The 15,361-nt window shown below is 49.8% G+C and overlaps 2 protein-coding genes across 3 annotated transcripts in view; one reads left to right on the top strand and one right to left on the bottom strand.

Annotated features, from left to right (window-relative positions):
- Positions 1-5,920, top strand: part of SART3 (spliceosome associated factor 3, U4/U6 recycling protein) — a 30,189-nt gene extending 24,269 nt beyond the window's left edge. The window contains exons 16-19 of one of the 2 annotated variants that reach the window (XM_049865973.1): positions 1,422-1,876; positions 2,611-2,763; positions 4,081-4,271; positions 4,932-5,920. In XM_049865973.1, coding sequence (XP_049721930.1) covers positions 1,422-1,876; positions 2,611-2,763; positions 4,081-4,271; positions 4,932-5,109 — 977 coding nt within the window. In that variant the 3' untranslated portion in view covers positions 5,110-5,920. The remainder of the gene's footprint in view (positions 1-1,421; positions 1,877-2,610; positions 2,764-4,080; positions 4,272-4,931) is intronic. The other variant, XM_049865974.1, reaches the window with a different exon arrangement.
- Positions 5,921-7,618: 1,698 nt separating this feature from the next.
- FICD (FIC domain protein adenylyltransferase) lies at positions 7,619-14,105 on the bottom strand. Its single transcript, XM_049866542.1, has 3 exons — positions 14,015-14,105; positions 10,898-11,256; positions 7,619-10,219 (listed from the first exon to the last, which is right to left on the bottom strand). The coding sequence occupies exons 2-3, from the start codon at positions 11,196-11,198 to the stop codon at positions 9,144-9,146; spliced, it is 1,377 nt and encodes a 458-aa protein (XP_049722499.1). The 5' UTR covers positions 11,199-11,256; positions 14,015-14,105; the 3' UTR covers positions 7,619-9,143.
- Between the last annotated feature and the right edge of the window lie 1,256 nt (positions 14,106-15,361).

Below are 15,361 nucleotides of genomic sequence, written 5' to 3'. Positions count from 1 at the left end.
CCTTCTCTAGGGCAAACAAGGACAGTCTTGTACAGAACTGTAATACAGCCATTAAAATCAGGACATTAAGAGCGATACGTGACTACCATCTCATCCTCAGCCCAGTCAGGGCTCACTATTTGTCCCCACAGCGTGCTTTGTAGCAAAAGGACCCAGTTCAGGAGCACGTGTTGTGTTTAGTTGTCCTGTCTGTTGAGTTTCCTTCTGTCTGGAACAGTCCTCAGTCGTTCCGTGACTCTCATGACCTTGACACTTTGAAAGAGGACAGGCTCCTCATTTTGGAGAGTGTCCCTCAGCCTGGGTTAGTGCAAAGTTTCCTCGTGATGAGCTTTAGGTCGTGCGCCTTGACAGCAGTGGTCTAGGAGTGATGCTGTGCCCTTCTCATCATGTCCTGTCAGGTGGTTTCCATTTGTCCCTTTACCGCCCTTCAGAGCAGAGTTAAACAAATGTGACCCTGTAACTGTGGTGCTGTGTAATTGGGGCTGTGGGAGACTTAGGTGTAAATCCTGGTAGAGGCCACAGAAAGCTCTGGTGGGTCAACTGTGCAAGGAAGATTTCACAGAGTAGGAGGGAGCGGTTGTCAAGTGGAAAAGGAGGGTGGGGTAAGCCAGACAGGCAGCGCTGGCAAAGCATGAAGGCCCCAAACAGCCGGGCGTTGACTGTGAGCTGCAGGTGAGTGGGTTTGCACCCAGCGCGTGGCAGAGGGGCAGGTGCAGTGGTAGATGAGGCTGCAGCATTAGGCAGGCCCTGCTCAGGGACACTCTTGACTGCGGTGTGCAAGGGTTTAGACATTACTGGGAAGGCAGTGGGGGGCTTCCCCTTGAAAGGGCGATTAGAAGGGGGCTCAGGTCAGATTGAGATTCCGCAGTGTCCCTCTGGAGGCAGTGGTGAGAATGGATTGGAATTAGAGTGTTGTTCGGCTTTCTTGAAGGACACAAATGGTACTGAGAGTTATTTAGGTACCTGCAGTGCTTTTCAAAGTGGCCTGTGAGCATACACATCAGAGTCCTCTTGGGTACTTGTTGAAATGCAGGCTCCCAGGTCCCATCCCATACTTCTTTTGGGGGGCTTTGTAGGAGAAGGGTCCTGGAATTTGCTATCTGTAGTTTGAGACCCTCTGGCCTTTTATATAATTCAAGAGGGCATGGGGATCTGTGTTTTCACTGCCACGTGATGAGTACATACTTGGGACCCAGGAAACAGTGGGACAGGTGCTGGGCCACGAAGGACCTCGATGGTGGACATGGTGCCTGTAGCTCAGTATCTGGACTGAGTGGTAAGTGTCGTCAGGTGCAACTGTTATGGATCATAGATGGGCCGTTTGTAGTAGGGAGAGCTCACTCACTTGCTAAGTACATTTAACAGCTTACTGCAGAGAAGGAATCATTAATCGTTACTGCTTTTCTCTTCAAAATCTGCAGAGCAGCCTTCCAAACGCAGGAGGGTTGAGAACAGCGTTCCTTCAGCCGACAAAGCACAAGGCACAGGCGTGGAAGCGGGCCTGGCTGGCAAGAGGGCACCGGTGGATGTTGGCCCCCCTTCCAAGCAGAAGGAAAAGGCCGCCTCCCTGAAGAGGGACATGGCCAAGGTGCCCCACGACAGCAGTAAGGACAGCATCACGGTCTTCGTCAGCAACCTGCCCTACAGCATGGGGGAGCCGGACGTGGCGCTCAGGCCTCTGTTTGAGACCTGTGGTGAAGTGGCCGAGATCCGCCCCATCTTCAGCAACCGCGGGGACTTCCGGGGCTACTGCTATGTGGAATTCAAAGACGAGAAATCTGCCCTGCAGGCCCTGGAGTTGGACCGGAAAAATGTGGAAGGGAGGCCGATGTTTGTTTCCCCCTGTGTGGATAAGAGCAAAAATCCTGATTTTAAGGTATGCTGGTGGAACAAACAAGGCCTCTTGTGTAGGGTAGCTTTAGACAGACTAGCCACTTTTTTCCCCTGCGGCAACTAATACAATAAACTGTGAAAGCCGGAACCTATGTAAGGCGGAAACCTGTCAGAGAAGGAAAACGCAAGTATTTTCCACACAAATGAGCGATAGAAGAGTGGTGAGCCTTCACCTTGTCAAAGGCGGAAAACTTGCGAGACCCGGAAAAACAAGGCAGTCTTGTCAAGTTCCAGCTCTCACAGGTGTCATTGTATTTAGAATATACACAGAATCTTTGTACCGCGTGAAGAACTAAACTTACAAGCTTGCTGAGGTCTGTTTTGAGCAAGTTAATGGAGGTCTGACTTACAGCTTGGTCACTTTGAGCTTGCATTAGTTCATATAATGATAATAAAATTAAGCATTGTAACACTAGGTACTTTCCGTTAAGTGCTTCGTAGTGACAAGGACTGTGCTGTTTTACATATTAGCTCACTGAAACCTCACCCCACCTGTTGAGATTAGCTACTGTTATTTTTGCCATTTTACAGATGAGGAAGCGGAGGCTTAGAGAGATTGAGTGACATGCCCAGGGTGAGCCAGTCTCTAGGTGACAGAGCCAGGTTTGACTCTGCTCCCCTGATGGGGCGAGTTCCTGTGGATGCAGTGGGACTGACCAGGTGGTGGTGTGCTGGCTGGGCCTCGAGTCGTTGACCTCTCCCTCCTCCTTCCTGTAGGTGTTTAGGTACAGCACTGCCCTGGAGAAGCACAAGCTATTCATCTCGGGTCTGCCTTTCTCCTGCACAAAAGAGGAGCTGGAGGAAATCTGCAAAGCCCACGGCACTGTGAAGGACCTCCGACTGGTTACCAACCGGGCTGGCAAACCCAAGGTCTGCATCTGAGTGGACGGGATGGCTCTTGGCCTTCTGTGCTTGAGAGATGGCTCAGGCGAGCCTCGTTTTCCATCCTTTCTGGGATGACTTAGTTCTAGAGGGGGTTTCTGGTTTGTCTGCTAAGAAACAAGGGACACCCTGAGAGTATGGGCCCCGGACACCCTTATAGCTCAGCAATGAAGTCACTCTTGAGGTTCACTCTTCAGCCAAAGATTAGACAAGGCCATAAAACAAAATGAGGCTAAATGGGCACAGCAGCCCAGGGGCAAGGATGAGAAGGCAGGTGGGGACAGGAAAGCTGGTAATGGGGAGCCGAAGGTCAAGAAGAAGAGAGCTTTGACATGTCGTGGGGTTGGCAGCCAATGTCACAAAACAATATGTGTATTATTTGTTCAATGAGAAACTAATTTGGTGTGTAAATCTTCATCTAAAGTACAATAAAAAGAAACAAGTGATAGTTTCGTAGAAAGATAGGTACACTTAGCTCTGCATATACTTGGAGTCAGATTAATCTGTTAGTAGCTAATTGCACTAAAAGAGAGTAAGGCGTTAGAAAAAAAAACACAGATTAGCAGGGCTGCAGTGCGAGCCCCTGACTGTGGGGCCTGTGGGGCTGGGCTGTGGCCAGAGGCATGTGGGGCCTTTTGGTGAGGCGCCCTTCCTTTGCACCTCCCTTTGCTTCCTTCCCCAGACTCCTCACTAGGCCTCCAACCATGTCCCTCCAGGCCTTCCGCTAGAGTGTCTCTGGTTCCAGTCCGCTTAATGACATCCTCCTCTCCTGCCCCTCTCTACCGAGATGCCTCCTTTCAGTCTCTTGTGAAATCGTTTTGCACCCTATGTTGAGCAGTGGTGTTCAGGTGTAATTTTGGGTTCTCTTTTGTTCTGCCACTACCGTCTGCTCTCCAGGTTAATGGAGAGCTGGCTGTGTGAAGTAAGGGAGGGGGCTGGAGACCCAGACAGTAGGGTTCACCCTGTGTTCAGTCCGCCTCAGTTTGTTTGCTGGATTTATACTTACCTGTCTTTTTCTCCCCACCCCATCCCTGGAGAAGTAGAAGGTACCGAACTTAAAAAGGTTTTCCTGAGTTAAAATCAGTAGGCACGATAGGGAAGAGAAATAGAGTAAGGGACAAACCTACAGACAAAGACTGGCAGCAGTGGGAGGCTGGCTGAAGTCATCTGTTGGTGGGGTGTCTCCAGTGTTCTGGCCCACTGGAGCAAGGCTGAGGGTATTGGTAAGGAGGCCTCCTGACCTGCCTGAGGAGGCTGCGTCCTGGATGTGCGTCATCTGACCTGCTCTGGATTTTGCCCTTACAGGGCCTGGCTTATGTGGAGTATGAAAATGAATCCCAGGCGTCGCAGGCTGTCATGAAGATGGATGGCATGACTATCAAGGAGAACGTCATCAAAGTGGCAATCAGCAACCCCCCTCAGAGGAAAGTTCCAGAGAAGCCAGAGGCGAGGAAAGCACCAGGTGGCCCCATGGTGCCGCGGCAGATTTACGGAGCGTAAGTGTCTACGCGCTGGCTTAGGGCACACGTTGTCCTGGCTAGCACCAGCTCCCTGACACGGAGGAGTACATCATGGATTAGTTTCCAGTTAGGACAGCGGGTTAGTACAAGAGCTGGGCCTGCTGCTCACGGGGAGACCCCTGTGGCTCGGTGGAGCAGTCCACACACAGTGCAAGCCCTAGGCCACGTCAACTGTTTCCTGAGTAGTTTTTGCCGGTTTATACCTGTGATGTATTTAAGGTGGGTTTTTAGGCAGTCATGATTAAAGTCCCCTTTGGTAATTGAATCCGGCTGTGTGCTTGCCAGACCCACCTACAACTCTAGCCATAATCCACGTGAAAGTTTATGTTTTGCCTGATAGGGATGAGATGGCAAAATTGCAGGGATATTTGAGAGGTCTGAAAGATTATGGCCATTTTTATCCACCATAATGGTGACCATCGAACAGAGCTGGTTCTTGCCCAGACTGAAAAAGGTAAAGCTTGTTAAAATGATCTTTACCTAATAGCCAAAGTTACAGGGACAGGGATCATTTTATCCTTGTTTGTCATCTTTTAACTTTTCAGTGATTTAAGACTGCTAGTTTATTTTCACAAATAGATGAGGGGGCCGTGGATTGTTTCTCTGAGAGGGTACATTGAATGTTTGCTCTTCCAGGCGGGGGAAGGGAAGGACCCAGTTGTCTCTCCTGCCTCGGGCCCTGCAACGCCCGAGCCCTGCAGCACCCCAGACTGAGAACGGCCCTGCCCCATGTCCAGCAGTCGCCACCTCAGCGGCCACCGAGGCACCCAAGATGTCCAATGCTGATTTTGCCAAGTTGCTTCTGAGAAAGTGAACGGGACTCAGTGAGAGGAGGGAAATGCCTTACTTCGTGCTGGCCGGGAGCCCACCAGTCACCCAGCTGCATGCCGGACATCGGGGGCCACTCATCTCCGTGCGGAAGGGCTGGCGCAGCGCCCGGCTCAATGTCCTCCGTTTAGATGGAAAGGGGAAGGGTGTTCAAGTAAAGAGGCTTTAAGAGTTCCCTCATATTGAGGGCAACGGGAGGAGAACGGTCACTACAGTTTGGGCACAGGGTATAGTTTCCTGAGCTGTTTTTGTCTCTCAGAGAGTGAGAATCAGAAGTGAAACCTGAACAGAGTTTTGAGACCGCTTGTCCCAGTGTTTCTGGTCAACTCCTGGCCCCTTTTATAAGACACTTGTCTTACACCCTGCACAGCACAGGTGCCCGTCACTCTTTTAATTTTTAAAAGACAAAACGGCAGATGCTAGTACTTCACCAGAATGGCCTATTTTAGTAACGGGGTGGGGACAGAGGAGGTCACATAAAAAACAGTTGATGGCTTTTTGTTCAAGGGGGCTGTGCATTTTTATATTATGAATTTGTAAATGACATGTCAACCCATTGTTTATGTTTCCTACAAGCAAACTATTGGCGACAGTTTTATATAAGAACTCTGTAGGCCACCTGCTGCGGACCATTTTCTTTGCCTGTTGACTAGTGACCTGTGTTCTTTGTCTAACTATTGAGTTGCAGCCCTTTGGTTTTGTTTAAATAAATACTGTGTCAAGTGCAAAGTTAAATTCTCCCCATTTAGCTTTGTTTATTAAACTGAAGTTCTCTTACAAACTTGTGCCCGCTGGTACTGAGCTGTTCGTTCACATGTGGATGTATTTGGAAACTAGTGTGCCTCGCTTTACCCCATCGATGTGCAAGGAGAATTTTTTTTATAAGTCACATCCTGTTGCCTGTTCAGCTGTGATTTGTCTTCAATTTTAAACTTCAGTTTAGTGCAATTTGACTTGATAGCTTTTAGGCTTTGTTACCCCTCATCTTTTATCAACTGTTTATCATTTGGACAGCAGCATTGGTAGGTGAGTAGGGGAAGCTGACTTTAATAAAGGCACTGGGGCGGGCCGGGGGGGAGGGTGAATCAGGGAATCCTTTGAGGTGCCATAGAAATCAGCCCCTGATTTATCTGCTTGGTAAGTTTTTGCTCTTCAATTAGGGTTTTACTTTTTTAACTTAAAAATTTTCATAGAAAATTCTAAGCAGGTACAGAGGTAGACAGAATAGAAACAAACTCCCACGAGCCTATCGTTGAGTGCCAGCATTTCTCAGCTCCTAGCCCATCAGACTCTGCCTTTACTTCCACTGCTTTCCCTCTTCTGTATCATAGAGGCAAATCCGAGACATCATAGTACTTACGCACAAATATCTTACCAGGTATCTCTAAAAGGTAAGGACCCAGTTTTATCATTACAGTAAACACATTAGCAATAATACCTTCATGTCCTCACCTCTCCAGTCAAGTGTCAAATTTTCCATTGTCTCAGATGTCAGTTTTCCTTCCCCATAAAGTATGACTGGCTGCTAAGCCTCCTAAGTCTTTTGATCTATAGGATTCTGTCCATCTCTAGCTTCCTGTTTTTTCCCCCTTGCGATGGATGTATTGGGCATTACTTCTGAGTTGAATTTAAACAGTGGTCAGTGGAGCCTGTGCGGTAACATGGGCTCTTCCTGCGTGCTTTCTGGGAAAGTCCCCTTACTTCCCTACCGAGGGCCATGTGGGCGGTGGTTACGTGGGGAGCCCTGGTGGCCCGGTTCTCGACACTTGAAGGGTGTGTATTTTACTGTCAGTACAGGTGGATGTGGCCTCACCTTTTGCTGCTTCACATTTAACTGCTTTGTTCTCACTGCTGGCCAATAAGTAACCTCATTCCACACTTTTTGAGATGTCAACACAGGTTCGTGATGGGTGAACCACCTCCGACTCGAGGAGGATCCAATTGAGGTTCAAGATGTTGACTGTTCTAGAAATGGAGTTTCAGGAGTGTATGAGCGGGTATCTGTTTCTCCCCAGAAAATCAAGGACTGATGGTAAATAGAAACATGAAAAACCATTCCAGTTACTAGTGAAAAATCAGTCATTCACCCCTATCAACATAGGTAGGCCCCCTCATCCAATGAATTCTGTCACGTTTTCCTATGTAAATTACTGTCAGTGGTCTGTCCCTCTCCCCGAAAAATAAAAACAGGGCTCAAGCTCTGAGATCTCCCCCCTCATCCATATGGTAAATGGGATTATTAATTGAATAAGAGTAAAGTCTCAGGTATTTATGTAATAAAATACTTTATTAGAATCAGTAATTTGTTAAAATAATATCCTTCACATATGGCTAAAGTGCAAATTTCACTCTACAGTACAGAGCAAGCCCTCTGTCAGGCTTCCTTGGTGTGCTTCCAAAACAAAGACCATAGAACAGTTAAAGTTGAAGAAATACTTCGTGGCAGCGTAGAAGTACCAAAACATTGCTTATAAAGGTTTGAGTAACTATTACCTGGGATCATTTCATACATCTTTTCACTTATTTTTCTTAGACCTTTCAGAGTACTCTGTGAAACTGTATAAACACAGGCTACGTCAGAGCGGTGACCTCCTTACTATCAGGAACTGGACCCGCAAATCACAGAGTCGACGTGTATTCACCATCATTCAAACACCAGCAAAGGGAAGTAACAGCGTTAAACATCACGGGTCCTGTGACTGGAAGAGGAACCCGGTGATTTCTGGCCATTTGGAGTCGAAATAGCAGCAGCTGTATTGGCACCTGTGCCACATGTGATTGAAAGAAGACTCTCCCTACTTTCATAAAATGACAACTTGGAAACCGGGCCGCATTCCATGTAACATTTTTAGCACTTTACAAGTTGCTAGAAAAATAAGGCCACTTGGGGGCAATCTCTTCTGCCTCCCCTGGGACACTGGACAATGTCCGTGGGAGGTGGGGGGCGGGCAACTGAGTGGATAAAGCTGTAGGACAGATGGACAAGGACTGGCTGTGGCCAGAGGTTTTTACTTGATTCAGTAGAAACCGGTGCTCTTGTTCATTATCAAAAATGCTTATTCAATGTTGACGTGGCCTCTGCGTTCTCAGATGTGTTCTTTAACTTCTACCTGTAGAAAACTCAGTGCAGGGTGAGGACAGACCTGCCCACCTGCACAAATACCTGGTTTGAGTTCAGCTGCTGAGTCACAAACCCAGATAATTCAGATGAAAAGAAAACATCTGGTCCAAGTTGCTTCAAGTGAAGTGAAAGAAACATCGAAACACAAAGAAAATCCAGCTGGCCACTCCCCTGCTCTTAATTAGAAAAATTCTCTTGATGTGGAAAAATAACTGCCTTTGGCATTAGAATCTACAAAGGAACTATGGCTCAAAGACTTCTGGAAAGAAGCAAGGGATCCAACTAGAAACACTGCCAACATTAATTTTATTTTCCTATCTCAAAAGTTTGCTCTGCCAGTAAAAATTAGTCATAGCACTAATCTCTTTGCAGGGGAGCAAAAACCTTTAAGAAAGAAAGCTTTCAACTATTTGTCCAAACCTGCACTGAGTTCTCCCAAGGAGTACTCATTTCCTAGTTAAAGTCTGAGAGAAAGACTTGGCAGCATTATTCCCATGGCTCTCCTGGGCCTCCTTTACAGCCCCTGACCTCCCTCCCTGACCTGAGTGCAAACTCTGCTCCAGAACCTTCTGTTCTGGTCACACAAGGGGCATTTATGACCCCGAGGCCTGCTGGGGCCACCATGCTAACAGTGGCCAACAGCACAGAAGCAGCAAACGCCGGACAACATTTACTAGCTTGTTCCAGAGGGGAAAATAAATAAATGGACTGAATTATAAATTATCTTAGAGACAGCCTTAATAATTTAGTTTCTTTAACTCAAACCAAAAATATCTGGTGGTAAAGAATGTTTACGGCCCCCTTTTGTGTGGGAGACGACTTAGGTTTCTAGAAATGCTAAGTTCCTTTGATTTTTCTCAGGCCACCCCTTGCCACCAAGGGAGAACTGACTGAGTACGCTAGGGCCTCATGGGGAGCGTCTCCTTGAACCCAGAATGGTTGGGTTTGGCTTCCGGCAGCGCCACTGGGTACTCGGTTGTGGCAAAAAGCAGGGTGTCTAGGGTGGTCTCAGTACACTTGGCGATGAAGCGGATGAAAGGCCTCACGTCACCCTCATTGGCAGCCTCCAGCACGTGGTAGTACTCGGAGCGCTGCTCCTTGCGGATGGTGATGGGCGGGTAACCCGCCTGCATCAGGATGAGGTTCATCAGAAGGCGTGACGTCCTGCCGTTGCCATCGATGAAGGGGTGGATGTACACCAGTTTATAGTGCGCTAAGGCTGCAAACTCAACTGGGTGTAGGCTCATGGCCTCCTCTGAGTTGAGCCACTGGACGAACTCCTGCATCTGCTTTTCCACATCTTGAGGGTGGGGAGGGATGTGGTGTCCCACAAGGACCTGAGTTGTCCTAAACCTGCCGGCTTCCACCGGGTCGACGTAGCCCAGCACCCGCCTGTGGATCTCCAGCACGTCACCGATGGTGACAGAGCCGATGCGGGACACCAGGGTGGTGTTGATGTACTTCATGGCCGCGTGCATGCCAATGACCTCATTCTGCTCCTCCAGGCTCTTTCCGGGCACCGCGTAGCGGGTCTCCAGGATGTGCCTGATCTCCGACAGCGTGAGGGTGTTGCCCTCGATGGCCACCGTGTGGTAGATGTGATGGTAGTACGTCTCCTCCATGACCCTGCGCAGTGCTGAGTTGCCCTTGGGGATGGACATGACCTTCTTCACTTTGCTGTCGATGATGCTGAAATACCTCTGGTCGATCTCCTCCACCAGCGGCAGCGTCCTGTCCCGGTTGACCAGCGCCTTCTCGTTGTAGGGCGAGATGGTCAGTGCCCTGGTGTATAAGTAATCTGCCTGGATGATGTCCTTGTCTTCTTCCGAGAAGATGCCGAGTTCGTTGAGTGCATCCACGAAGTCTGGGTCCATTCTGAGAGCGTGCAGGAAGAGCTTATGGGCTTTGCCCCGCTTGCCCAGGCGCTTCATTTCCAGGGCTTGGTTCAGAGCTGCTCGGGCTTCCAGCTTACTGGCTGGAAGAGAGTCAGAGAAGCATCGTCAGGGAGGGTGGGGTGGCACAGGACGTTCAGGACAGCTGTCACCTGCACTAGCCTCCCAGGGAAACCCTGCTAACCAGCCAGAGTTCCCGGCCTCAGGGAGCTCGTTCCAGCCATGCTGTAAGTACCTTCACTGTGCCTGGTACCACCCTGTAGTTGTTAGGCGCCGTCTGGTTGATTCTGACTCACAGCGACCCCATGTGACAGAGCAGAACCGCCCCATAGGATTTTCTTGGCTGTAATCTTTACGGGAGCAGATCACCAGGTCTTTCTCCCACAGAGTGGCTGGTGGGTTTGAACTGCTAACCTTTTGGTTAGCAGCCAAGTGCTTAACTGTTGTGTCACCCGGGCTCCGGGGTACCACTCCACACGTTACAGTGTTTGTTCTCACAGCCCATGAAGTGGTATGTGGCTATTGTCCCTTTGTCCCCAGAGCCATTCTCAGCTCAGATGTCCCCTCCTCCAGGAAGGCTTCCAGGTGTGTTTCCACAGCCCTTTTGCTTCCTCGGGTGACACTGTATCACAGTCACCTGTCTGCTAGTCTTGACAGGGGCTCAGGGCTGATGCGCTCACTGTAATACCCCCATGCCCTGCATACAGTAGGGGCTCTATAAGTATCTGTTGCATTAACAAGTGTTGAGAGATATGTCTTACCTGGAGAGGCCTTGGTCTTGACTACCAGCAGCCCCGTGTCCCTGGAGGTGACACTGAGCTCTGTGGTTGGGTTTGTGCACTTGGTGACAGCGTGCTGTACCCTGTCCAGTTTGCTCCGGAGCAGGTAGAAGCCTTTCAGCACAGCCAAACACTGCTCCTCCATGGCCCCCAGCGGCAGCAGCAGGGCCAGCAGGGACCCCAGTACCATGCTTAGCAGCGCCACCCACAGGAAGCGGCCCCAGACCGAGACCCATTTTGGTTCGGTCACCGCCATCACGGAAGCCACTGGCACGAGCGTCATCTGGACTCAGGGGTGGGCCCCGTGCACAGGTACACCATCGGCTGAGGCAGAGCAGGATCTGGAAGGCAAACCAAGAGTTGTTGGAAATAAGGCAGGAAAAGAGACACGTTCAGGACACGTTCTGACTTCAGCTGGAGAGATGGCCTTGGAGACATCTGTGTGGTTTTTTTTTTGTTGTTGAGAATCTACACAGCAAAACATATACCAATTCAACAGTTTCTACATGTACATTTCAGTGACACTGATTACATTCTTCGAGTTGTGCAACTATTCTCACTCTCCTTTTCTGAGTTGTTCCTCCTCCGTTAACATACTCACTGTCCCCCTAAGTTTCCTATCTAATCTTTTGAGTTGCTGTTGTCAGTCTGATCCCAAATAGATAGTTCTTAAAAGGGCATCATGCTCAAGGCAGGCATATTTTACTAGTTACCAAAAAAACAAAACCCAGTGCCACCGAGTCAATTCCAACTCATAGTGACCGTATTTTACTAGTTAAGCTATTGTGTGGTTTTAAGAAGACTTCAGGGGGTATTTTTGGTTTAAGGCTTAAAAATTATCTTAGGGCAGTAGTTTTGGAGGTTCATCCAGCCTCCATGACTCCAGAAAGTCTAGAGTCCATGAGAATTTGAAATTCTGTTCTGCATTTTCTCCCTTTTGGTCAGAATTCTTCTATAAAATCTTTCATCAAAATGTTCAGTAAGGGTAGCTGGGCACCATCTAGTTGTTCTGGTGTCACGGCAAAGGAGGCACATCTATGCTTCTTGATTCACCGGAGAGACGGGTGGCGGATCGCAGGTGGGGCGAGGCAAGGAGTGAATATAGCCTGGAAGAACTGGTGCTGCCTCCAGGACCCTGTGACTCCGTGAAAGTAATGCCACTGCTAGTCTGCACGCTGAGCACTTACTGTGTGTGCCAGGCCCTGTGCTAAGCGCTAGACACCTCACACAATCTATCTCCCCCAGTCTCCAACATCATTCCACTCTCCAGATGAGGAAACTGAGGTGACCTCAGAGAGGTGATGACGTCCTTACCCAAAATCACCCAGTATGCAAATGGCCAATACCCTTAGGGCTTGAACTCAGGAACCCACAGCTCAGAAATCTCCCCCTTCACCACAAGTTTCTGTGACTTCTGACCCTAAACACTGGGTGTTTGGCACAGAAGTAACAAACACACACAGTCAGACCCAGATTGGCCAAGGCATTCTCAGGCCCATTCTTCTGATAAGCAAAACCGTTTCGGGGGCCTAATGTATTGCCACAACTGGGTAGTCGCCTTTCCCCCCCTTACCCTGATATTCTGCCATATGCCCACAATGCTGCTCCCTTCTCTGGCCTTCCTTTCCTGGCCTATCCAGGCGGGAGCCTGCCTGCAGGCTGGCCAATTTGAACATCTCAAAAGGAACTCAGGTTGTGGGTCCGAGTGGGTGGCTACTTGGCCTCAGTGACAAGAGGCACGTGCTTGGGGCTGGCAGTGACAGTGAAGGGGTCATGTATGCAAGCACCAGTAAGCTAACAATAAGCATTTATTGGGCAATTATGGTGTGCTGAGCATTGAGCTAAATGCTAGACACACATTCATTTAGTCCTCACTCCACCCTGTGAAAGGAGTCCTGGTGGTGCAATGTTTAAGCGCTCAGCTGTTAACAGAAAGGTTGGTGGTTTAAACCAATCAGCCACTCCACAAGAGAAAAGACCTAGGCATCTGCTCCTGTAAAGATTACAGCCTAGGAAACCCTATGGGACAGTTCTACTCTGTCACATGGAGTCACTGTGAGTTGGAATCAACTCGACGGCAACCAACAACTACCACCATCACCACCCTATGAAGAAAGAACTGGTGTTAGCTGCCACGGAGCCAATTCTGACTCATGGTGACCAATGCGTGCAGAACAGAACTGTACTCTATCGGGTTTTCAAGACCTTTTGGAAGCAAGTCGCCACACCTGTCTTATGCAGAGCTGCTGGGTGGGTTCAAACCACCAACTTTTCAGCCAGTAGTCAAGCACTTAACTGTTTGCAGCACCCAACCAAAAAACCCATTGCCATTGAGTTGATTTTGACTCATAGCGATCCCATAGGACAGAGAACTGTCCCACAGGGTTTCCAATGAGTGGCTGGTGGATTTGAACTGCTGACCTTTTGGTTATCAGCCAAACACTAACCATTATGGCACCAGGGCTCCTTGCACCACCCAGGGACTCCTGAAAGATTAACTAGTAGCTCCATTTTAAAGAGGAGGGAAATTAAGGCACAGAGGGGTAAGTCCTCTTCAGATGTCCTACAGGAATGAAACCTCAGTGCGCTTCTGTCCAGAGTCCCCAGGTACTTAGCCTCTGCCTTATTAATTAGCAAGGCACGTGAACTCACTCTGGGCTGACTCTGAAATGTCCGATTAGGGTTTAGAGGCTAATAGGGCGAGCCTGACTTGTTGACAGAGGGTCCGAAAAGGCTTGGCATGCGCTCTAATGGAGGTCCGATCGGTGTGCTCAGGGGGCATGGCAGAGGGAGAGTGACTGCTTCGTTCGGGGGTCTGGGCGGGCTTCCTGAGAGGGAGGGCTGTAAAGGCAACACAGGAGTTCACCAGTGACGGAGGTGTGGGCCGGGGAGGGCGTGCGTTCCGGAAGGCGCGAATCTCTCACCTCTCCACTACCCCTGGAAGGGGAAACTGAGGCCCAGAGAGGCGAGGGGACTAGTCTAAGTTCACTCTGCGGAGCCGCCCCTTTCAAGACCCCGCCCAGGGCTCGCTGCCCCCAGCATCCCTCCCCACTCCCCGACTCGCTTCTCCCGAGTCCCGCGGTGTCGCCCCCTCCTCACCACGCGCGGCTGCCCGGCCCTCCCTCTGCTTTCCCCGCGCTCGCCAGCTCCGCGACCGCCGGCTCCCGGGACTCCTTCTACAGCCGACACCCTGGCCCCGCCCTCGGCGGCTCGCCATTGGCCGGTACGTCACACCCGTCGCGGGGGATTGGCTCTCCTCACTTGTCCATCCCTTGCGTTTCCGGGTTCCCGAGTCGGGGTCGGCTTGCCCGGGAAAGACGCGCCGTGGGCCACTCCCATTGGCTGTCTGTTGCGTCGGTCTCGTACCAGCGGCAACCAATGAATAACAGAGGGGGCGGGGCCTGGGCGACAGGCGGGAGTAGCAGGTGCAGTGTTGGGTCGCGCTGGCAGCTCTCGTGTACCTCAGTTACCTCAGCTGTAAAAACACCTCTCAACCCTATCAGTCTCCTGACTTTACAGGCTTTGATCTTAGCCACCACGTATGCCACTAGGTTTACCTGCTTCTTTCCCCTTCCCTTCACCTTCTGTCTCTTTTCCGCCCTTAAGTTTTTATTTGCATCCTGTCCATAGGGCCTGGCTGATTCATTTGGCTCCCCGAAGAGATACTAGGTTTTCTCTTGAAGCAGAGAGCTGAAACCGTCATTTTAATCCACAAACACTGAAACTGAACTCCCAAGAACGTGCCCCAGAAATGGTAAGCCTTAAAATGTTAGCTGCCTGGAGTCAGAGAGAACCAGATTCAAATTCAGGCTCCTTCACTCTTTTTGTGACCTTGAGCAAGTAACTCTGAGCCCCAGTTTGCCCATCTATAAAATAGGACCAACAGCCTACTTCGCCTTTGCCCTCAACTTTGGGACTTGCAGAAGTCCTGATGCCTCGAGATCTGACCTCCTCCACAACACCCGTGCCCCTTGGGAGGCAGCACCAGGCAGTGGGTGTAGGTGTCACCATTGAAGCTACACGGCCCTGGGGTCAAATCTTAGCTCTGCCACTTGCAAATCAGGTGACATCCAGCAAGTGACTTGATCTCGCCCAGCCTCTGTTCACTGTTCTGTAAAATGGGCGTGATGACAGGACCTCCTTACATAGGGTTTTCTGTGAGGGTGAAATGAGATCCTACAGGTCTGGCACAGAGCAGCTGCTTGGTAAGATAAGGCTTTATAATAATTTAGAAAAGACACCGAGTCACTGCTGCCTTATTTATTATCCATGGAAGAAAGCATTGGAGCTGCATGGGGAAGAGATCCCATTACCTTTACCCCAAACCAAACCATCGCTGTCAAGTCAATTCTAACAGTGACCCTGTAGGACAGAGTAGAACTGCCCTATAGGGTTTCCAAGGCTGTAATCTTTACAGAAGCAGATTGCCACATATTTCTCCCTGGG

The sequence above is a fragment of the Elephas maximus genome, chromosome 22 (genome assembly GCF_024166365.1).
Source record: "Elephas maximus indicus isolate mEleMax1 chromosome 22, mEleMax1 primary haplotype, whole genome shotgun sequence".
Classification (NCBI taxonomy): Eukaryota; Metazoa; Chordata; class Mammalia; order Proboscidea; family Elephantidae; genus Elephas; species Elephas maximus.
Note: the sequence above shows the minus strand (reverse complement) of the source record. Positions and strands in the feature narration are given on the sequence as shown.

Excerpts from the sequence above, each read along its gene's own strand:
- FICD (XM_049866542.1), bottom strand. The coding sequence starts at position 11,198 with ATGACGCTCGTGCCAGTGGCTTCCGTGATGGCGGTGACCGAACCAAAA. Across the intron at positions 10,220-10,897 it reads CAAGACCAAGGCCTCTCCAG|CCAGTAAGCTGGAAGCCCGA; the intron begins GTAAGACATATC and ends ACTCTCTTCCAG.